Source organism: Mugil cephalus, chromosome 15, assembly GCF_022458985.1.
Source record: "Mugil cephalus isolate CIBA_MC_2020 chromosome 15, CIBA_Mcephalus_1.1, whole genome shotgun sequence".
Taxonomy (NCBI): domain Eukaryota; kingdom Metazoa; phylum Chordata; class Actinopteri; order Mugiliformes; family Mugilidae; genus Mugil; species Mugil cephalus.
In genome coordinates, this window is record NC_061784.1 from 11,002,047 (window position 1) to 11,024,748 (window position 22,702).

The 22,702-nt window shown below is 45.2% G+C and overlaps 2 protein-coding genes across 2 annotated transcripts; one reads left to right on the top strand and one right to left on the bottom strand.

The window, feature by feature from the left end:
• The first annotated feature begins 1,513 nt into the window (after window positions 1-1,513).
• Window positions 1,514-7,615, top strand: mis18a (MIS18 kinetochore protein A). Its single transcript, XM_047607151.1, has 5 exons — window positions 1,514-1,858; window positions 2,657-2,723; window positions 2,854-2,976; window positions 4,149-4,251; window positions 6,793-7,615. The coding sequence occupies exons 1-5, from the start codon at window positions 1,606-1,608 to the stop codon at window positions 6,877-6,879; spliced, it is 633 nt and encodes a 210-aa protein (XP_047463107.1). The 5' UTR covers window positions 1,514-1,605; the 3' UTR covers window positions 6,880-7,615.
• A 4,330-nt stretch (window positions 7,616-11,945) lies between these two features.
• Window positions 11,946-22,115, bottom strand: hunk (hormonally up-regulated Neu-associated kinase). Its single transcript, XM_047606442.1, has 9 exons — window positions 21,167-22,115; window positions 18,369-18,661; window positions 17,634-17,689; window positions 17,392-17,527; window positions 17,177-17,304; window positions 15,734-15,860; window positions 15,473-15,641; window positions 15,198-15,360; window positions 11,946-14,328 (listed from the first exon to the last, which is right to left on the bottom strand). The coding sequence occupies exons 1-9, from the start codon at window positions 21,407-21,409 to the stop codon at window positions 13,577-13,579; spliced, it is 2,067 nt and encodes a 688-aa protein (XP_047462398.1). The 5' UTR covers window positions 21,410-22,115; the 3' UTR covers window positions 11,946-13,576.
• Between the last annotated feature and the right edge of the window lie 587 nt (window positions 22,116-22,702).

Genomic DNA, 22,702 nt, shown 5'->3' on the forward strand with positions numbered 1-22,702 from the left:
AGAGGGAGAACATGTAAACTCCACCCAGAATTATGAGCTGGACTCGAACCCGGACCTGACACTGGGTGGCAGTGGTGCTAGCCACCATGCCGCTGTGCCGCCCGTGAAATAATACAATATATTCGCTAAATACTGTTGGAATGACGCCAAAGAAGTGCAATATTGTGGCAGTATTGTGTACAAGATTAGCCACGATGTAGCATCAAAATGTATTAATCATGGAGGCGCACTTTTGCAAGAGTTCACGTCAGATTTCTGTCTTGTGTTTATCAAACACATCAGCATAATAATTATAAAGCAGTAAAAACGTATAATTACCAGGGTAAATCCTAACAAGGTCCAAGTTGGACTCGAACCCAGACTTTCTCGCTTGGTGGCATTGGAGCTAACAACCATGTCACTGTTGTGCACAAGATTAGCCTCAGTGTAGCATGAAAATGTAGTAAGGACTTTTGTCTGCAAATGTTCTAATAAATAAACACAAATAAATGACTTCGACGATTGTTCTTTTATAGTGGTCAATTATTATGATAATTAGACTACTTGTTTAATGAAACGCTTGAATGGCCTTCTGAGAGTAGATGCTACAATCCTCTCTATTTTCTTTTTAGTAGGCTATAATCACGAAACAGCAAGAAGGACATTATGACCTTTTTTATTTTTTATTTCTATTTTCATCCTTACTGATTTGAGATGATGAGTGTGATTTAGATAAAGACAGTGTGATTGTACATTTAAGTCTCATTCTGTGAAAAAAGAACTCTGCGTGTAGCTAAATGCTTAGATTAAAAAAGTGTCATTGTGCAGATCAAAGTTTTATATTATTCAAAAGGAGAAATCTTATTTTACAAAAAAGACAAACATGGTTTCATGGTTTATTGAGCACATTTTATTTCATGTTTATTAAGACAAAGAATGTTTGTCTTTTTTGTATTAATACTTAATGTATTTTGTTTTGGTTTTAAATAAACTAAACTAAACATTTTGAACGCTTAAATATTGCCCTGTTTTGTCCCTATATGTGCGCCCCTGAAAAAACACTGGCCTCACCTCGGCCCCCTGGTCATTTTGATTTAGAATCGCCACTGGAGGACACGAAAAGAAGTATCATGCCAAAGCGTCTTATACTCCCGCCGGTCACTGGGGCACTGCGTGTCAGTGTCACGCTTTGTTTCGCACAAGCCGGTGGGGGACATGCTCATAGACATAAAATCACAAATTGGCATACATACATATATATAAAAAATCAACTACAACTACCAACAGTTCCACCCCTTAAACCCCCTTTTCATTCCTACCTCTGAAAGGTAATGTCGTGAGATCTGGTTTGTACTGTAAACCTGTTGGTACATTTCTTTTCTTCTGAAAATTAATGAGGAATCTTCTCCGATCGTCCCACTTTGCCACATCCAAGATGGCGGCGATGTTGACGTACGATTCTGTGTTTATATATGTCTATGGCCGTGTCCACCTCCTCCAGTCCAGCAGGTGGCGGTAATGCTCATATAAGCTGGTTCCCATCCGCCAATAGCTAGGCAGACCTTCACTTCAACGTCAACAACCCGCCTTTTCCAAAGCATTTTAGTTTGTAAAACTCATTCAGATATGGCGACTTGCGAAAAGCCACTAAATCAGCCGCGGAAAAATGCGAATACCACGTTTGCAGTGTCCAGTATCACAGACTCCAGTATTATAGACTCCACCATCGTGGAGGAAAAGTTTTTGCGCGAGGGGGAGAGGGACGAGGACAGCGACGACGGACCCGTGGTCTTCATCTGCGGGAAGTGCAAGTTGCCCATTGGAGATTCAACAGCCTGGGAAGGAAGTGAAGACGGACAAAATCAAATCAAACTGAAGCGTGAGTCAGTGGTTTAAGGTTCTTTACCGGTGCTTCGGCTTGATTTAGCGTCGTGACTGAATATTCAGTGAGGATAACGCGATATGACGAAAGACATCAACACACAAACAGGGAACCGTTTAGCCCAACTTCATTATTAACTTCTGATCTGAAACGTAGCCCTAGAGAGAATCTATTAAAATATGATGTATGATAACCTTTCATTCACTGTGCTAAGCTAATGTGCTGGCTCAGCCTGTAACCATAGCAACTACGAATCAGTCAAAGCCTCTGTTTACATCTGTAGAAATCTAGTCAGAAAACCTACAAACCTGTGATGGCATCGGCATCAGCTGACTACCTCAACATCAGAACATCATTAATAGTCTTAAGACCTTATTGTAGTCAGTCAGTGCCTCATCACCTGGATGTCACAGGTTGGTGAGTGCACCACACACTCTGGAGGATTTGGGCCGTATGGTCCCTTCAAACTTGGTAGTTCAGTTAAACGTGCCAAGTCGATCAGCCGCAACATTAAAACCACTAACAGGTGAAGTAAACGACAATAACAAATGAACAGTGTGTCCTACAAATCTAAATAATGTTGTGTTTAATTCATAAGGTGTTGCGTGTAATGTAACGTTATACTTCATCTACACCCAGAGTTCACAGTTTAAACTGCTGACAATTACATTTTTGATTCAAAAGCACAGTGATTGATAGAAGGGTGCAGTTGGGGAATTTTCACAGGTAGAAGTTATCTCATGAATGCAGCGCTCCACTGTACCGCACGCATGATTTGTGATGCTTTGTTCTCAGGTGTCACCGACAACGTTGTGGTTGGAAAGGACTGTCACCTGTACGAAATAAGCAAACGAGCTGTCTGGTAAGATCCTTTACTCAAGTGAAAATACAAACACAGCATTGTTTAAAGTCCTCTTTGTAAATATACGAGAGTCCTAGCTGGATTAAGTCTGTCACACCGTCTGATTTTTCTCGTGATTTTCCCCTCACAGTGTGATCGTTGATCTCTTCTGTCGAGGCTGCAACTCTGTCCTGGGCATGGTTTACACATCCACACCCAAGAACATGGACCACAAGAGATCGATGTTCTGGTTCAGAGTGGCGGACATCGACAGGTACGTTTAGGACTTGTTTTATGCGTTTATTAACACCAAAGTCATTAATGATTCTGCTTACTGGGCCCATTTGTCATTGATCATAATTATAGAATTCACTCCAGCTTACAAATGTATATACTGACAACAGTGCAGGCCGTTTGTGTGGGCGACAGCGAAAGCTCTGCTTAGATCAGTAGGTGGAGAACACACCAGGCTTTAAACTCTGAGACTAAGCACACGGAGCAACAAGGAGCCTAATGCCTTGATCTTCAAATCCTAATCTGGATGGGTGTTGTCAGGATTTGTTAAATCAATCGACGGAAGTCCCACCTCACAACCCGCGGGACAGACGCAATTTGCTGCCAACACACCGTTGCGAGGCGCTGCATTGTGGCCCCCGGTGGGACCTACACGATGTTTGGTTGAGGCGTACACCCTCCGTAACGAACTTCACGTGTGGTCCAACATTCCTGGAGTTTACGAGCGTGCAGCATAGCAAAAACATTTCAGCGCTTTGTTGTTGACAGGATCACTGCAGAGACACTGTTGTAATCGTCGTTGATTGAATGCAGCCACAGTCTGTTTCTTTTTCTCTGTCTTGTTGTTACAAGTTTGATCTCCGTGTCAGCGATAAGCTCAGGCGGCTTGGAACCGGTTTTCGCATCTCAAACTGGATCCCAGTACTCGAAGCGTGCTATTTTTGATGTGCATGCGATCGGCTTGATAAGTGAAGAGGTGGATTGCGCAGAGAATGAGCCGTCTTGTTCCTCCACATTAGTTTTTGTACTTTAAAATTGAATTATCATTACAGCGTGCAGGTGCAGCTTAACTCTAAGAAGATGCAACTGTGATGTTATTAATTCTGTCTAGGAAGATGAGCAGCATGAATATCTATCTAAACATGCAGTCACAATCAAGTAGAATCAGTACAAATAAAAGACATAAAGAAAATGTCCTTTATTAAACAGAGTTTAGTATTTAGTAAGAAACGCAGCGGTGTAACTGAAAGCCAACCCCCTTTTTAAATGAAAAATCAATTAGTTTAATCTCTGAACTAGCACGGAAAATATTGCTTTAACTAATTTTATCCCAAGCTCGACACAGGTGTTTGTGGTTGGGATGTTGTGCACGTGCAGGTGGTACAAATCCCTCGTTCACCAGTCTATTTAGCACATTTCAATCTTTTTCAGCTACGTGCTCGGCTCTGCAAGCCAGAGCCTGTCAGCAGAGGGCTCCGAGGAGCAGCCGGTGACGCTGGAGTACAGGGGCATTGTTGAGGAACAGATAACAGAGGTAAATTACTGCTGCTGCTTTTCTTTGTCTGCTTTTCTTGTTTTCCTGCCGTTAAATGAAGTGTTTCGTGCAGAGAGCGCAACGCGCGCTGATCCAATCAGATGTTGATTAATTGTGATCCTAAAAATTCTACCGACTCTGTGTAAAATAATAATAATAATAATAAAACAAGAAGGAGATGAAAACTGAAACTAGAGATTTGATCTACACTATCGGCCGTGTCCTGCAGATGGACGGTGCTCGCTCATTTCTTAAGAACGGGCCCGTTCATTGATTATCAATGCACAGGTCGTACTGAGGATGACATCAGCTTTGTTCTGGGAAACCCTCGGTGCTGTAAGGGGCAGACTGTTGAATCAGACATTACCTCATCTGTCTGTGTCATTTTCTGCAAATACTCTCTTTTTCCGCACCTTTTGTTAGATGGAAAAAAAGAGAAATTAATTATCTTTAGGACGTGGTTTTAATATTTCAGTTTATTTATTTTCAGTTGTATGTTTTATCTCTAAATTCTTTTTTTTTTTTTTTGCTTTAGTGTCACACTAGTATGCTGTGTATTTCTTTCCCTTTTAAATTTTCCCAGAATAATATGTAGTAGTTTCCAAAGTTATTCTTAATCACCCTTTGTTTAGAAAAAAAAACGTCCATAACAAACCTCAAATTGACCAGTAGGGGGCGGTAGCGCGCAGGAGTGCCATCCAGCCCTCCCATGCTCTTGCACCAGGGACAATAGATGTGATGTAGAGCATGTTGAGGAATCTTTGTTGGAGGGAAAAAAAAAACATGTTTTGATTCTGATGCGCCTTTATCACTTTAGCTTTACGTATGTTTGGAATTTAGTTTCACTTGGTGGCGGCCATCATCTCAACCAGTCATTTTAAACAGGTTACTCTGCATGGAAGGCTAGAAGAAAAATAACTCTGGGTAAACAGGTGTGCTTTCAGTTCCCTTTGTGTGAGCCATTACGCATTTAATGCCATGCGATCGATTACGTTAGTTCGGTAACCGATACGTAATTGTCTTGTATGATTCACAGAGACAAACACGTTAAAATAGCTCAGCTCATCACTCGCATTAGGGAACCGGGTTTCACTGGTTCACCACAAATGTCTTCTCAAACAAAGGGGCGTGTAAGAAATGCGCTCCCCTTATGTAGTCCTTGTTGGCACCACCTGACTGAATAGCCTGGAGATTAATCTGACTTAACGCTCTCATTGTATTATTTTTTGATGCCGTCAGTGACAGCCTCACAAAAGCCTTTGATTGGAATTAGAATCTGTCATCACATCTGCCACAATACTTCGCTAAATCTGTCATATGATACGCTTTAACTGCTCGAAGCGAAAAGAAGTGGTATTCAAGTTTGGATCCAAAACTCATCTAGGTATTTAACGCCAGTAACTGTCACAACAGTTTGAGACTTAAGTCAGACGCCGTGTTTCGAAAAACTCCTAGAATTGCGCGTAACCTAAATGTCGCAATAAAAAAAACAACAAAAAAAACTGGTACGCCTGCATTTGGAAGAACCTCTTAAATATCGTCCATACGCTCTCATGAGGCGTTTTTTTCAGACGCACCGATGTGAAAAAAAAAAAATGTACTGAAAGTACGATGGAAACATTTTTCACATGTCCCCGTCACGTTGCCACGGCAGATGACGCAGGGGGTCATGTGACCAGTTCGCCTGAGGTCCATCTTCCCTCAAGTGTAGTCTCGCGTGACTGGAATTTAAGAAAATTGCGGGATTTCGCGAGACGAGACTTTACGAGAGTTACAGCTCATTCGCAAAACACCTTTGGAATGGAAACAAGCCGCAATTATACTTTAACGAGATTTCAGAAACGTGGCTTTTATTTTGCAAAGAACTGTTATGTAGTGCCTTTTTTTGTGACCTACCTTTTTCTGGTGGCTGTCAACTGAGTAACGACAAACCTGGAAGTTGCAGCGCGTACATTGTTATGGGCTACACAGGATTAATTGGTTACGTGAGGTCTGATCCCAAACACATTGTTTCGGTAACAGAAATTAAACTGCGGTATTGTTACTTCTCGCGTGATGTGTTTTATTTGGAGACTTTGTCCTCAACCGCACCACGTGCGACGTTGATCCTCATCACTTCTACAGTCATATCAGTGTGTTCTGTCTTGTAAGACACTTGTTTGGGTTGTTCATCTTGGACACTCACTAACCTGTCCTTCCCTCACCCCCTCCCACTCCCACTCCCACTCCCACTCCCACCGCCGCTTCACACCCATCCATCCCTGACAACTTCCTCCCTTGGTTTTCTCATTCTTCCTCCCTGGCTCCCCTCTCCAATTATCTCTCCTTCTCCTCCTCCTCCTCCCCGCTTCCTGCTGCTCCCTCCATATCCCACCTGTCCATTTTCTCCCTTCCTTTCCTCCATCCTCGCTCTCCGCTCTCCATTTTTCCTTCTTCGCTGGTCACATTTACAACAAAATCTAAAAACCTGCTCCCCTCCCTCCTCCCTCCCCCCCCCTCTCCCTCCCCCTCTCTGTCGTGCCTGACCCCCGTCCCTTCCAGATGAAAATGCTGGTCATGACCATGGTGGAGCGGCTGGAAGTCGTCGAGGCCGACCTTCAGGCGGGGTGCGATAAGGTGTGCAAATGACGGACGTCAACTCGTCCGAACGCGAGGATTTAACATCCACACTTCTCCTCACCACCTTTTCCATTAATGCCTCCTCCTTTTAAGTCGCATCTCAGCCGCATTCCTTCAGTCGCACCATGTGTCCTACACACCTAGACGCACACACGCACACACACACACAGCTCCCGCTCTGCTTTGTCCTGATTACCAGTGGTGAAACAAAGACTGCCTGCACTTGTAATCAATCATGTTGCCAGCTCTGCTCCCGCGGCTCATGGCACCGTCTTCTCTGTAGGTCTGAGCGCAGAGTGAATGTGTGCTATGCGCAGAATGTTTATTTGTCCGGGATTTCATCAGGCAGGCTGCACACTCAGCACAATGATGTATTGATCCATCCGGCCATTCGAAAGCCACACACACACACACACGCGCACACACACACACACACTTTTTCTTTGTTCTCTTTCTGTGTCTTCTAAAGTGTGGAGGCTTGAAGGCAGACACAGGACTGCTGGTTATAAGCTTTTCATTTCAAGAACGTGTGTTGAAACATGGTTTTCGTTTCTTTAAAAATAAAAAGACTTTCATTTTGTCTGTCTCACAAATAGACACGATATTGGACAATTCTTCAAAACTTTTTTTTTTTGGGAAATTGCATCCCTTCATTTGTTGTTGTTGTTCGTATTGATTTATTATCGTTTTGTTTGTTTGTTGCGTTAATCGTTTCTGTAATAAAAACATGCAACTGTTTAACAACTTTAAACTGCAAGGGTAATCTTTTTAAAGGGCTCTTTTTCTTCTGCTGTGAAATTGACGGGGATCATCCCGCTTTGTCTGTAATTAGAAGCATCTAATTTGGATTTAGGAGTCAAACGGCAGGCATTAAGGTCTTTGAGTTCAGGGTTTTAAGGGTGAGGAGGTTGATCGTATCTATCTATTTATCTATCTATATATATATATACATATATTAAAGCCTAGGTATTTGTTTACCAACTGACCTCTAATGTGCCTAGCAACACTTTCTACCGACCGAGGCAATAAAGCTGCTCCATGCTGTACCGCTTACCCTCCCTCACCCACGAGGTTTCATCAGCCGCGCAGAACAACAACCGTTAGAAACGGCCAACCAGCACGCTGTATCCAAGGGCAGGTTGCGATGGCAACTGAGAGCACGTGCTATGCTGAGTGCCTGTTGCCATCTCGTCATCGCGCTCACCGCCGGAGGAACAGCCAGCCAGCTCTCCGGCCGGCATGCCTGTCAACAGACGTTACCCCCTCCCTCCTTCACTCCCTCCCGCTCCCGCTCCCGCTCATGCTCATGCTCAGACACATACATGGCGGGGGAGGAGTCTGGAACGAGCACCCCCTCCACCCCGCCCCGTCCTTAATCTCTGTGTGATGTTTTTCCTCTCTCTTCCTAACCCCACCCTCGTCTCCCCGTCTCCCTCCCCCTCCGTCCGACTCAACCCCACCCTCGGCTGTTGTGGGGTGGGAAAGTAAAAACAACAACAAACAAACCGCATGGTTTTTGTTGTCGTTTCTGCTGATGTTGTTGTCTTCATCCAGCTCGCGGATGAGGATGGATGAGGACAGGATGAGGCGCCCGCGTGCTGTGAGCGGATGGCGCATGCCGGCCGGCCGGCCGGTGGGCTGCCCACACCAGAGGTGCGCTGTTGCGCCTCATCACAGGCTCATTTTTTTGGAGAATACGTCCCAGTTTGCTCGTTGTTCTGTTTCGGAGGAATGCACCCTAAAACCTAGACGCCGAGTTTGAAGCCATCATCTCTGAATGGCCTCGGAGCTCACGTAACGGTTTTATATATAGACCCAGTGTTGCCGGATGCATTGCACCTCCGAGTGCAATTATTGCACTCGTTTCACCTCAGTCACCCCCTGACGTCTCAGCCAATCATTTACCGCCCAAACCGCGGCCAACATGGAAACACACACGCGCAGACGTCCGTCAGGACGTAAACACTCGTTCTGAAAGCACTCGGGGACAAAGGATGAATAATGCAGAGGTAGTGTCTGAGAGAAAGTCGCCTCCCCTCTTTCCCTCCTTTTCACCTTCCCCAAGCAATAAGGAAGCAATGTTGCCATGGAGGCAATGAAGCCTCGGCCCGCTACCAGCCAATTACAGCCTTCCCTGTGTGAACCGGCGGACCAATGGCGGCTCGGGCTGATGCTGCTTTTGCCACAGACACTGAGATCCCATTGGCTGTTCGCCGCTCTTTGATTGAATTTCTGATCTTGTTTTGGAGAGGAAAAAATATCTCAAGGAGTGCCACCTGTGTGCCAGCCTAAAAAATATGTTTGTTTGTTTCCCCCGTGGAGTGAAAAGTGATTATTTAATGAGGAGAAAATACATTGCTTCCATTGTTTGTTATATATTTAAAATGAATACCATTGTTGGTTGTGTAATGAGGTGAGGAAAGGGGAAAGTGACAAATAATTGTCTGGGGTTTTGTCGTCTAAAAGGCAAAAAAACGGCATTATTTCAACTGCGACAAAATCAATCAATACTTCTTCCCTTCGTTTTTAGTTGAGCTTTCCAGATTTTTTATTTGGTTTTCCCCTGACAAAGAGCCACACCCCACCAGTTGCTGCTTTTTGACCATTTCCTGGTTTAACTCTTGATCTTCCAGAGCAAATCACACATGTTCCCTAACAGTGCATGCTTGTGAAATTTAATTTGTTGCTGTACATTTATTTACATGGTGTTTATTGCTAATGTAATAACATTAATACATATATATAATCTACTTATGTACAAAGAACCCAACTGATCAGTCGTCACTGCTTCTCCCTACGTAGTTGTTCATCCAACATTATCTTGACCAAAGTCTCCCAAACTCATTAAGACAGTCTGGTGTCATCTTTGTCTCTGTGTCACTTTGTAAACCTCTTTCCCTGGGGGTGTCACATTTGCCAAATTAATCTCAGGTCTTTGTGAAACTTAACCCGGTTTTGTGATACCAGTAGTACCTCAGTGGCGAAACGAAAAAAAAAAAAAAAGTCAGAGATAAGCCAAACAGCCTTCTCAGCTCATTAATCACCGTCGTCCGTGTCCGTGATGGAACGGCGTAGCCGGCCGCAGTCGGCGGCTCGTCTGACGGAATAACCCAAATCCCCTGTGAGTACGCAAAGCCTCCTACTTCATTAGAAACATCTGCTTGTTTATTTCCCCCTGCGTCTTTGTGTACGGCAGCGTCCGCCAGGTAGCCCTGACCGCCTCTCACTCTCTCCGCCTCCATCCTCTGCCTGTGTGAGAGTTGCTGATGGAGGCAGTTACCGGGCTGTGTCTCTGAACCGGGATGCTGAGGGTGTGTGTGTGTGTGTGTGTGCGTGTGTGTGTGTGAACATCCCCTGTGTTCGTCACTGTGTAGCAGGTTAATCGTCTGTTTTTCTCAGACACAAAGGCTCGTCCGATTCCCCGAGACACCCCGGTGCGAGTGTGTGCGCGCCTATATGTGACGGAGGAGGGGGCTGAAAACAGGATTAGTGTCATCAGGATCTAAGCCTGAACAGATTGACAGGAGTGATTCAGTCCTGCTGGACAGTTAAGTGGTCAGTTTGGCCACACTTTGAAAGGGAATACAAGTGATTTAACTATGTGAGGTTTTTTTAAAAATAATTATTGGTCCAAAAAGAGTTAACAAACAGTTTCTGTTGCGGTGTCAGTGTCATCAGCCTGGTTTCGATACAACAAAGACATAACTTCTTGCCTAAAACTCTCAGGAAATCGTTAATTGCATTAAAGGTTCGTCCAGACATGCAGCATGACCTGGTTATATGGAAACGCCTTACAGAGCAACTGAAGTTTTATTTACCAAGAAAGCAAAATGGCATGTCAAGATCTGAAAAAAAAAAAAAAAAAAAAAAAAACCTACTTGGGCGGTGAGGTTTGTTTATCGCAGACTTTACACACGGATTAATTTTAAATTAATCTGTGTGATTGAAAAAGCTCCGCTCCTCCTTTATCTCATCAGTATGGATTTCTTGTATTAAAGCTAAGACTGCACTCAGATTAATAACGTACCACTGCTCTGAGTCTGTCAGCTATTTAATAAGATGTTTAACCTATAAAAACATGTTTAAAATGACTTATAATGCCCTTTATAATCCCCCAAATGTATTAGTTGTGTTCAACTAATTATTTTAAGCCAAATAAAAAAACACGGAAAAAAAAAATCACTCCTCCTGATCACTATCAGTCACCGGTAACCACAAGTGGAACCGGTTTGGTAGCATTGAATCTACCTGTAATTGAACTTCCACAGGTGCCCCCATGCTGAACACCGGCGTTACCTATCCGTGATTCCCTGTCGGCGTGGGTTAAGCCACAGTATTCATGACCGCCGCCTGTTTGCCTCACCAGACCGCCCGGGGATTTTGGGGTAAATGTCCGCGTATCTTTGATAAACAAAAGGCTCTGGGCTTTAATGCATTTTAGGGCCGCTCTCGCCCCCTCCGTTTTTTATCAGCTTAGCCGCGCCGATTAATCGGACATCCCCTGTTTGTGTCGTCCGCCCCCGTGCGTCTGCGTGTTTGTCTGGTGATCCCCCTTCTTTGTCTCGACGGGCCAGTGTCGCCCGAAGAGGTTTATTATGGGGACCCACAGCTGAGTAGATTAGTGTCTGCGGTGTGTTGTTAGTGGGGAAGGAGGGGTCGTGGCGCGTACAAATCCTAAGGATACTTCAGCTGTTGCAAGGGACTGTTTTTTTTTTTTTATATACCCGCCACAGGTGTCCCATGGGAAATGTGTGGCATGTGAGACAAGTGGCATATTGAGGTTGTAAAGTGACACATATCCTCCCATAGCAAAGGGGCCAATCTTCACTAAACCCTCGAAGAACTAAGAACTTGAGTGATAAATTATAGACCACAAGCTTTGTGCAGATTAAAACGAACATGGATGTGCATGTTGAATTATGTGGCTTATGATGCCTAATTACTATAATTTAATAGTATTTATTGAATGCACTTGCACTCAGTTGTGTGTCGCCACGTGTGCGCAAAGTACGAGATGTGCAGGCAGATTGAGCCAGACAGGTGCAATTTGAAAGACCAGACAGACACATTAAGGATTCGGTATAAATATTTAAAATACTTTATACAGCATAGAAATCTCTTGACACTCAAAACAAAACCATCCGTTACAAAATCTTACAAAAGATCCCCCGAGTCCGCGTCAATCTCAGTATCAACTGGAAAAAACAGTTACAAAGACGTACTTCCGAATCTCGACAGTACACGTCGGATCATGCAGCTTTTCACTTGAACAGGAAGAGATTCTACAGTGTTTCAACAGTGAGAAGCCTCGTGTGCCGGTGGAAGCCTTTTTTTTTTTCTTTTTTTCTTTTTTCCCTTAATAAAGTCACCTAATTATGTGAAAATGTCAGTTCAACAAACATTGCAGAATTTCGTTTTTTGTACGGAGCAGCGCACGCGACGGGAACACGGGAGTGGTACTTTTGTTGCTATTTACAGGAACGATTTTCACATCACTCTGAGAGCTCTTGGCAAATACTCATCATTGCGGTTAACACTTAAGACTATTGCACAAACTACAGCATTAAGACAAAAGGAAGTGAATTATTTTTTATGGATCCTAGTAGCGACTCTCTCTCCACTTTCATACCCTCAGCCTTGGGCGAGGTTAATCAGTTTTATAAGGCTTTCGATGCGCTATTTTTTTCTTTCTTTTTTTTTTTTTTTAAGCAACTATGAACAGTGTATTCTGCAGTGAGGAAGTTGTAGTCAAGACCTTTACGGTCCCTGTTGGTGTCAAAGATAAGACTTGTGTATAAAAAGTTAGAACTGTGAGTCGTCAGTGCAGAGTGATCGTGTACGAGACTTCTATAAAAAAGTGAATATGATCCTACTCTTGGTACCTACGTCTGCTTCAGTGAATTGACTCTAATGGCAACACCAAGACACTGCAACGCTGTGGCGCAGTCCACGTGGCGACTGCTGTTACACATTTAACGTATGAATAATGCAGTGAGGTAAAAGATGGTAAACACTGTTACTATAGGTTTTGGTTTTCAAGAATAGTGCAGTGAGCTTCTTCGTCTAGACAGCATTTAGGATACAGTGCCTGCTGTCTGGAAGTCGGTGGCTATCGGAGTTTTTTTTTTTGTTCGTTTGTTTGTTTTTTTTGTTTTTTAACAGAGACAAAACACTTACACATGTAATCAGGGTTAGGGGAAGAGTTGGGGTCCGTTAGCTGGTGTGAATCAGTTTGCGGTTCAATTAGTAACCAGTTACACCAATATTACATAAGAGAGTGTCTCTAACTTGCTCTATAATACAGTATTGTGTGTGTGTGTGTACATTTGTTGGCAAAGCCCATTTTACATTACGTCCCATGTCCACTCTGTATCTAGGACACTGCGGAGTTCTGTCATTGCCCAGGGATTCGCTTCAGATCTCATCATCTCTGTGTCACCACTTCTTCTTTCATAATAAGGGTGGCAACAAGAGACGGAGAAACTTTGTTCTCATCACTTTTCTTTCTATTTTTTATTTTTTTTTTTTTTAATACTCAAGTCCAGCACGAAAAGTGGCTCAGTTGCAATAAAGGGACAGTTCACAGTTCAAAAGGCCGCTCTGGGAAGACCTCTCCAACTTAAAAAAAAGTTGAGAGGGTCCTTGAGTTCATTCTGTCTTTCATTTTCTTTTTCTTTTTTTTTCCTTTTTTTCGTCCTTGTATGCCTCAGCAGAGGGTCTTTAGCGCACCTGAAGCACAGAGGAGCGTCTGCATGGGGTACGGAGGCGGGGACACCACTTCTTCCACGACTTGCTCTGGCCGAAATGTAAACGGCTGCAGCTGGACCTTCTTCTTCAGGATCTGTCCGATTCCCATGTAGGGGAACTTGCTGCGGTGGGTCGGGCTCTCGGGGTCGCTGCTGCTGCTGTTGTTGGAAGGGGGGCTGAACGCCGAGGTGGGGTTGAGCGGGCTGAAGGCGGACTTCGGGGGGCTGAAAGCGGAGCTGCCCGGGGGGCTCCCTATGGTGCTGGGGGGGCTGCCGCTGGTGTCGGAGGAGCCGCACCAGTCGGACGAGAGGCTCTTCTTGGGCTGCGGGTTGACGATGAGGACGGGGGGGCTGGGGATCGTGGCCTTTTTCAAGTAAGAGGAGTCCGGTTGGAAGGCGGAGACGTGGCGGGGCGGGGACAGGGTCCCGTTGGTCAGCTTGTACCAGGGTGAAGATGGGGTGTCTTCGATTTGCTCGGCCTTGGACAGGGAGCCGAAGGAGTGCATGCCGATCGGCGACGGCGCCGGCGGGGCGGGGATGTTGTGTTCTGGGCTCGTGTTCACCGGCGGGAGAGTGGCCAAGCGCCTCCGTTGCTGCGGCGTGTTGGGGAAGAGAGGGTGGATCTCCAGATACTCCATGGAGGACGAAGCAACAGTGCCGGGTGGCGCCAAGGGTGAATTACGATGGCCACCAGTAATAGCTCGCAGTAAACCTGAGGAAGACATTACGAATATTAATTCAATACTGCATTTGGTTTGACGGTGATCATTAAAAATTTGTTGCAGATAAAACTGAATGGAAGACTGAGAATCTCTCATAGCCTGGCCTGTATGTTTGAGTTCTTTCTGTCATGTCAAGACCCTCAACACACATAATCATTCGGGAGAATGCAACAATCAAGCGACAGTGCACGAGAACATTCAGTTCCAGCTTTAACCTTGTTCAGACGAGCCATCCTGACATGAACAGCCTGTGGGCTTTCCCATTAAGCACTTAGAAGTAAATGCGCGGAGTGAAAGGAGCTTAGGATTCAGCTTTGCCCTTGGTGCTCGTCTGTCACCAGTAAAGTCTCCTTTAAGGAGCGTGACATGGCGCACTCACAAACGTTTTATGGAAAAACGCCCAGCCCAAGAGAGCAGACCTGAATGTTGCTTTACACTTTCGGTTTAATTCCAAAAAAAAAAAAAAAAAAGACATACTTACTTCTGTACTATGATTTTACTTTGATTTAATGTACATGTCAACAGGTAAATTTAATTAAGAAAAATAGTATTTGTGACTGGACTGGAGGGTTGTCCTTGATGTTTCCTCTCACATGGATGGGTGGATGGTAGGATGAGTGGATGGAGAGACAAACAAGGGATGGATGGAGGGATGGATGGATGGAGGGATGACTGGTAACTACGTATGTGTGAGGTCGGTGCTGTATGAGAACATGCATGCTCAGTCAACCTACCCTGTATGAATAAAGGTGAATAAAATGGATACAGTAAATACAGAGGCACTTTTCACAACAAAACGTACCAGATCTTTAGTTTTATTTGTCAAAGCCCCCAAATAGACTATATAAAAAATCCTCACCGGTTTTGGTTTTCTTCTCCTTGCTGGGCCCCTTGCTCACAGCCAGGTAGACGGGCGTCTGCTTCGGAGGGATGGTGAGCTTATCGACGTGCTTCCTCCACTGCGTCTGGAAGTATTCGTTTTTCTGCTTCTCCGCTTTCTTCTTTTCCTGGAACTGCATCTCCTGAGCGAAACACAGACGGGCAACAATTTTAAAACCTGTCGTCTATTTGTATTTCCTTCTATTTATATCTGATTTTAAGAAAAAGAGCTCATGTTAACTGGGCTCTCCTTACCCTGTACTCTTTGGAGAGTCTCTTCATTTTCTTGTTGAGGAGGAAGTAGACGGCCAGCGTGTGGCACGCGCGGTTGGTGAGGACGGCGCTCAGCACCTCGCTGTGCTTGTAGTCCATCTTCTCCGTCATGTGCAGCAACACTGTGTGGTTAATTTCTTCAATGTGGATCCTTGAAACGGAAAAAAAGTGGGAAAGTTAATAAATTGTGACAGTGATCACCGTTTCCGCAAAAACACGAGTCGAAAGAATAAGGTTCTCTACCTGTTGAGGTACGGTGCACCCGTGTTCTTGTTGGCCAGTTGCAGCCAGGAGTCGGCCATCACCTGATGGATGTTTGGCCGCTTGCTGGGGTCGGGCTCGAGGAGCTTCTTCAGCAGACAGATGGCGGCTGAGGCAAGAGAGGGGTAGAATAAACATCACGCCCTCAACCCACTGCATAAACTGGAAATACTCAAGAACACTGAAGCGCGTTTCTACAAGTTTCACCGTAATCTTGTGAAAGTGCTCCTAACCACATACTTGGCTGTCATCCCGCTCATCCTCATTCACGGCCCTGCCCCGACCCTCATTCCGATATTGCATAACTCAGATAAGATTGCATCTACGCTCTCAGCTTCAGATTTATAGGTACTTTATGTAAGTGGCTTAAGCCGCCCCTTAGTTTGCATATTACGAACTCGTACTGTTGTGACACGCTGAGGAGGAGGGTAGTCCGGTGTGAATGTCACAGCTTCCAGCGAAGCGTGTCACACACCTGTTCTTCTTGTCTTAGCGTGACTCCAGCGACAGATAAAGGAGACAATTAGTTGTTGGTGCTTTCAATGCCAACAACAACCACCGTGACCTGCCTTCTCAGGAATTCTGGCTAGAAAATGACCCGCAGCTACTCGACAAAATAAATACACCTCCTTTTCATGAATCCTGCAGCGGTATTGTTTCCACCTTAGGGCTTATATCTTTTTAATCCCAGAGAATATTCCTAGGAAACGCTGACTGTGCTGGTGCATGACAGCACTGATCAAATAAGTTAACAACACGCCTCAGTAAATTCAGCGTGTTGTTAACTTCTTTTTATATTAGATGTCTAAAGGCAGCGTTTGCTGTCAGAAGAGTTTTTTTTTTTTTTAAAAAAACACAAGAATATCTTTAGCCTTGTGCTTTTCATTTCAACTTTTCTTTTGCTGTTTATATTTACACTGAATGGCATTTAAAAGGGATTTTGAAATTATGAGCCGCTCATTTTGTTCCCAACCAAGGAGCACCTTGTTATTTATGATTTGTACATTTGCATATTAACATGGCATCTATGCCCTTGGCTCGATTCATAGCTACTTAAAGCCAGTCAGTTAAGCCACCCCTTAGTTTGCATGTTATGAACTAGTATTGTTGTGACACGCTGCGGGGGAGGGACTCTGATGTGAATGTTACAGCTTCCAGCGAAGCGTGCGACACACCTGTTATTCTTGTTTTAGCGTGACTCAGATGAAAAGTATAGACGCCAATGGTAATTAGCCCTTTTCAGTGCCAACAACAACCGCAGTCAGCGGACCTCTCAGGAATTTACATAGAAAGGCGTTCAAAAGTCAGTTTAAAATGATAAAACACGCATGCTTTCTTCACAACCATGGAACACCTTTTTTTTTTTTTTTTTTTAAATGCACCTACACAGACACACGCATGGCAGTTGTACATGTGCGTATTTACCGGTGGAGAGCGAGGGAGGTAGGGGGTTCATCTCCTTGTCCACCATCTTCTGGTGCAGCGCTCGAAGGCTGAAGGGCTCCACGGTGAACGGGAGCGTCCCGGTTAGCATCGCGTACATGTTCACGCCACTGGAAGAACAAAGAGGCACGTTTATATTTCATCGCATCCGTGCAATTATTGCATGTTTGAGCCTCTTAAAGGGAAGGTACACTCACATGGACCACACGTCCACCTTTGGCCCGTACTTCTTCCTCGAGAGCAGCTCCGGGGCGGCGTAGGCCGGACTTCCACACTGGGTGCTGAAAGGGTCAGAGTATCCCAAAATGCCAGCGCAGTTACTGAGCCCAAAATCTGAGGAGCAGAAGAGGTTCTGGGTTTATTAAAGTCATTTCAGGTCTCGCGTAATTTCCGTACTGACTTTTATTCAGAGGAAATTGAAGGAAGCAAAGGTAGTTACCTATGAGCTTAATGTTGTCCTGCTCATCCAGCAGGAGGTTTTCTATCTTCAGATCCCTGTAAGACAAAGAGGGGACGCGGTCAGCGTTTACCGCAGATAACTTATCTGAGCCGCCGCCGTTGCCATACAATGCAAAGGAGACGTCAGTGAGAATCAGACCCCCCCCCACCTTCACCTCCCCACAACCCCGACGCTTACACACATAACCCTCCTAATGTGGGTCATGCTGGTTGATTTCCACGGCCTATTGTGTCCTTTGATACTCTCAGAAATCCTGTTATACAGTTATCTGCATTTGCCATCTCGCCGTGATAGAAACTTAGTTCCCAGGCTCAAAGTAACAATACACTGAATATTCCCAGGAAGAGGAATGAGAATTATGAATCTGAAAATTGATTCAGAAACACAGTATGTATTCTTCATTTTATTATAATATGAACAGGATTTGTACTAAAAGAAAGGAAATTCTAAAATAATTTTGCACTTATTGAGCAGACTTATTTTTTTTATTTTTTTTGTGGATTAATAATAATTCGTACAAGGCTGGACATGTGTGGACTTAACCGACACTTCAAAAACAGAATCCGGTCTGTCACGAAGAGCTTAAACTCAGCTGTATCCCGTAAACAAACAGAAGCCGTTTGAGTATTTGTGTGACCGGCCTGTCAACTTTTTTTTTCCTGCGGAAGAAAAATTTATTTGCGTTTTTTTGTTTTTTGTTTTTGTTCCTTTTACCTGTGCACAACGCCGGCCCTGTGCAGGTGCTCGACGGCCAGCACCAACTGCCGGATGTACTTCTGGGTCTCCCTTTCGTCCAGGCGCTTCTTGTCGTAGATGCGGTTCATCAGGTTCCCGCCGGGGCACAGCTCCATCACCAGGTAGTAGCTGTTCTCCGTCTCCAGGATGTCCAGGAGCTGCGTGATGTTGGGATGGCGGATCATCTGCTGGATGTGGCCCTCTCTCCGCAGGTTCTTGGTGACGTACGAGTCCTTCTTGGCCTTCCGCTTGTCGATCACCTTCACCGCCACCTGGAGAAACGAGGGAGCGGAGTGTGTAAGAGGGTGAGGTCGTTCACCGACTCAGCAGCTGAAGTTTGACTCCGAAGCGTTGTGCCATGTGATGGTGTAACTAATACCCACAGCTTTGCGCTGCTGTGTTTGGAAGGATTTCAGGGAGTTGTAGTGTAACAGGTGATGAGATACTCTCTATTGCGGGGTGTACAACTGACACCGACCTCTCCCTCGCAGCTGCTCCCTAGTGTGGGGCAACCCAGGCGCTATAGGGCCCCGAGGCTGGAAGAGGGGGAAGTGTGTGTGTGTGTGTGTGTGAGCTGCAGGGGTTACTGAACCATCATAAACTAGGGGAAAAACAAATGTTACCCTATATATTGAGAAGGTGCCGAGGCCAAATGGACGGTTAATATTCCCCCCATTTGCCTCAAAGCTGCTGCAGCTGAACATACATTAGAAGCCAAATGCAGAACCTGCACAACGGCAGGATCAGTTAGAGCTGTGAATTGTTCTAAAACAGATCCGCCAAGCTGAGAACCATTTAATTACTCGTCCCCAACACTTCATCTCGTGTTCCCCTGCTTGTCATTCTCACGCTGGAGAAGAAACTTACACTCTCCTCATAAAAAAAAAAAAACAGAGAACATGTCCTTTGGTTCAATGACAAACACATCCATTTGTAGATAATTACATTCAGTAACATACTCTAGTCCATCCTCTGCCCATGTCTCCTTGTAAACCGTCTAGACTTGAGTTCAAGAGCATGGCTGCCATGCACAGCAAATCATCTCAAGGAGAGTCCACAGACATGGCAAGCCATGAAACTAATCACCGCGTCCATTAAAGAAATGGCGAGGGCCCGAGATGGTCGCCACGTCTCTTTCTTCTGCCCTTCAGCGCGTCTTTGGTTTTTCACTTTCGTCCTTTGATAATTGATTCACCTTTTTTTTTTATTTATTTTTTTTATGGGCTTTAATTAAACCCGGCCGAATGCGGAGAGTGCTGCCACGGCATGAATGATGGCCTGTGTTTACGGCACGCATAAGAGATGGGGGCGAAGGGTGTGTGTGTGTGTGTGTATGTGTGTGTGTGTGAGGGGGATGGGACGTCGTATTTACAGTAGGCCAGTCTATATGAGGAGGGGTGGGGTGTAGATGGGGGGGAGGGGCGGAGGGGCGCCTCATGCCAGGGGGGCTTCTGGGGTGGGGGATTGAGTTGTTTATCAGGCACCCCTTGCAGACGTGGGTGGAGGGGAAAGTGGGTTACAGACACCGAAAACACATGGGCATGACCTCCCCTATGCCCTGGACTATGAGAGCCCCCACACCCCCCTTAAACACTCTCTCATCCTTGCACCCACACTGACTTTCTAGTGATGCTAAAAAAAGGAGCCAGTATTTCCTTTCCCCCTGAATACCCTTTTGCTTGAATAAACTCGCTGCCCTCCTCTCCCTCCCAGACCCTGTTGGACTCCTTTATTCAAATGAATGAGAGAGCTGGGTTGTGTGATTGCCAGTGTTTGCATCATCCTCAACAAAGACAGTGAGGGAAGGGGGAAAGGAGGGGAGCGCTTTTTTTTCCCCCATTTTTTTCATTTCCACACGGCAACAGAGAGGGGAGGGTATTATCATCTAGTCAGACATGTGGGCTGAAAATGTACATGCTCGTTGTTCATATCACACAGGCATGTCGGGCACGGCATTTCAGGACGACGCGGGATTAAAAAAAAAAAAAAAAAAAAAATGAGGTACATGTTTTTCTAATATGCAAATATCTTGGCCGCTTCTCAAAAACGCTCGAGGAGACAAAGGCAACCAGTGCCCAATGGCTGCCTATATCAAAGCCCTGCGCTGACGGAATCATAATAGGACTGGAGCCCATTTATCAACGACGTGATTTCATATGCAAGTAGCAGCTCTGCGCTCTCATAGGCCGGCCAATTTCCCCCTCCGTCCCTATCAGGGTCCTGCGCGCCCACCGCGCTGATACGGTGAGCTCACCACCACCACCACCAGCAGCAGCAGCAGCAGCGAACAAAGCAGAGGTTCAGAAAAAGCCACAGAGCGCACAACTAGTTACCCACCTTGTTAGGGGAAAAACGATTTCCAGTCATTCTTTCTCTCTTCCACACACACGATAAGTAAATATTGTCACTAGAGCAGCCCTGCTGTGCATATACTGCGGTTCAACAGCTGGTGGTACCAAATGAGCTCATTAACAAAAGCTCCCAAGGCAAACAAAGCTGCTCACTTTCTCTAGAGAAGAACTGATTGCGCAGTGGGACTGACACGTGAGAAAATGTTAAATTGTTAAAACATATATATGTGTGTGTATTTATATAGTTTTCTTGACGGACGCGCAGCAGAAAAGAATGCGTTGCCAAGCAAACATGAGCGAAGTGACAGCTGACAGATGAAATTTAAAACCGTGCCATGCCCTGAAGTGATTTTTACACATTAAACAGTCCGCGTAAACTCAGAATATACATCTCTCAAATTTAAATGATAAAATTTCATCTCTCACCTTCTCTCCAGTTGACGCGTGCAGACCTTCTCTAACTTTGGCGAACGACCCTTCTCCCAGTTTCCTCCCGATCAGATAGTTCCCGACCCGTTTGGTGTGATAAAAGTTCTTGAGGATGTCCGCTGCGGGACTGCATAGAGAAGCCGGGAGGAGGAGGTTTTCGTTCCCGGCACTTTTGGGGTTTTTACCCTCCGGTAACCCGTGGCTGCTGTCCAGTACCATGTCGTTGTCCGAAACTGGCATAACAGCTCCCTAAGTCCAGCGTCTCCTTTCAAAAGGAAGCGCAGCTCGACTCTCACCCACCTTAAAGGCAGGTATTAAATGCTTAACGTCCCGCTAATGTGCGTTAACACCACTCTGTGTGCGTCTCGCCCCTAATTACAAATTAAAAGGACCGGAGCTGACGCCACCTGTTCACCCAAATCATCCGTTCCGCACTCAGCAGTTTCCGAGCTTGGATTAAAATGACACATAAGAAAAAAAGGCCCGACTCACTGATGGATAGTTAATGGTGCCACTGACGCAACCTGTCCTAATACTAATAAGGGTTTAAAAAAAACAGTGCCTCAGCCAGAGGTACGCTATGCGCGCTGCGTCTCCAAACATACATGAGAGTCTGTGTGAAGGCAGCGTGTTTTCCAGTTTGAAGTGACTTTCCCGGTCCTGTGGGTGGGCGTTTCTTAGCGCGAGGATGGATAAAAAAAAACACACACAGTGGCAGTAGAAGGGGTACTTTTCAATCCAATCAGCGCAGGCGGGCGGAGCGCATGTGAGAACAAGGGAGACAACTCCACCCGGTACCACCTCCCCGTTCCGCTGTGTGCGTTTCGTGGTGCGAGGTACACGAGTATGAACAAAGAATACACTTATAGCCGTAAAGCAGGCATGAGAGCAGAGGTACTGTCAACATTTTGGTATTTTTGGAATATTTCGTCTGGGTTCCTGCCCACTTCCATGTAGTACGGATTTTGCGTAAAGCACGCAAAATGTTCACGCTGTTCACCACACTCCTGATCAATCACTTATTGATACATTTCTAGTAGCAAACATGATCACATTTAAGCCTCGACACCTTACCCGGCCATCGTTCAGCTTAGCTGTTTTGTGTTTAAGTGCTCGTTGCTGAGCGTCGAGTTTCGGAAACAATAGAAAGTTGCAGACAAAGAGTAATTTTCCGCCTCGCTGGCTGAGGTGTTCACTGGCCTAATTAAGATGGAGTTCATCAATCAAAACAGGACACCTGTAGGGAGGGCCACCAGTTTGAGGCTCGGTTTTTCTTGTCCCGTAAGTGACTTCAGCTCATAATAATGTGACCTAATATGACTTCATCTGCACGTGTTTCTAATACCTACAATAAACGTGCAACGTCTCAACTAAATAAGCACGTGACTATTAATTGAAATCTATTAAATAAATAAAAAAAAAAAATCTAATTAGAAATCTTTTTTAGTCTGTGTCAGAGTGATGCTGATACAGCTCTCTGGGATTTTATGAAGATGTTGTGGTACTCTCTCCTGTTTTGTTCACTCATTGTGT

Bases quoted from the DNA above. Each gene is read 5' to 3' on its own strand.
- mis18a (XM_047607151.1), top strand. From the start codon at position 1,606: ATGGCGACTTGCGAAAAGCCACTAAATCAGCCGCGGAAAAATGCGAAT. The intron at 2,977-4,148 runs GTACGTTTAGGA...AATCTTTTTCAG, and splicing joins AGAGTGGCGGACATCGACAG to CTACGTGCTCGGCTCTGCAA. The intron at 4,252-6,792 runs GTAAATTACTGC...CGTCCCTTCCAG, and splicing joins TTGAGGAACAGATAACAGAG to ATGAAAATGCTGGTCATGAC.
- hunk (XM_047606442.1), bottom strand. From the start codon at position 21,409: ATGCCAGTTTCGGACAACGACATGGTACTGGACAGCAGCCACGGGTTA. The intron at 17,690-18,368 runs GTAAAAGGAACA...TTTGTCTTACAG, and splicing joins AGGGCCGGCGTTGTGCACAG to GGATCTGAAGATAGAAAACC. The intron at 15,361-15,472 runs GTAAGGAGAGCC...TGTTTCGCTCAG, and splicing joins GACTCTCCAAAGAGTACAGG to GAGATGCAGTTCCAGGAAAA.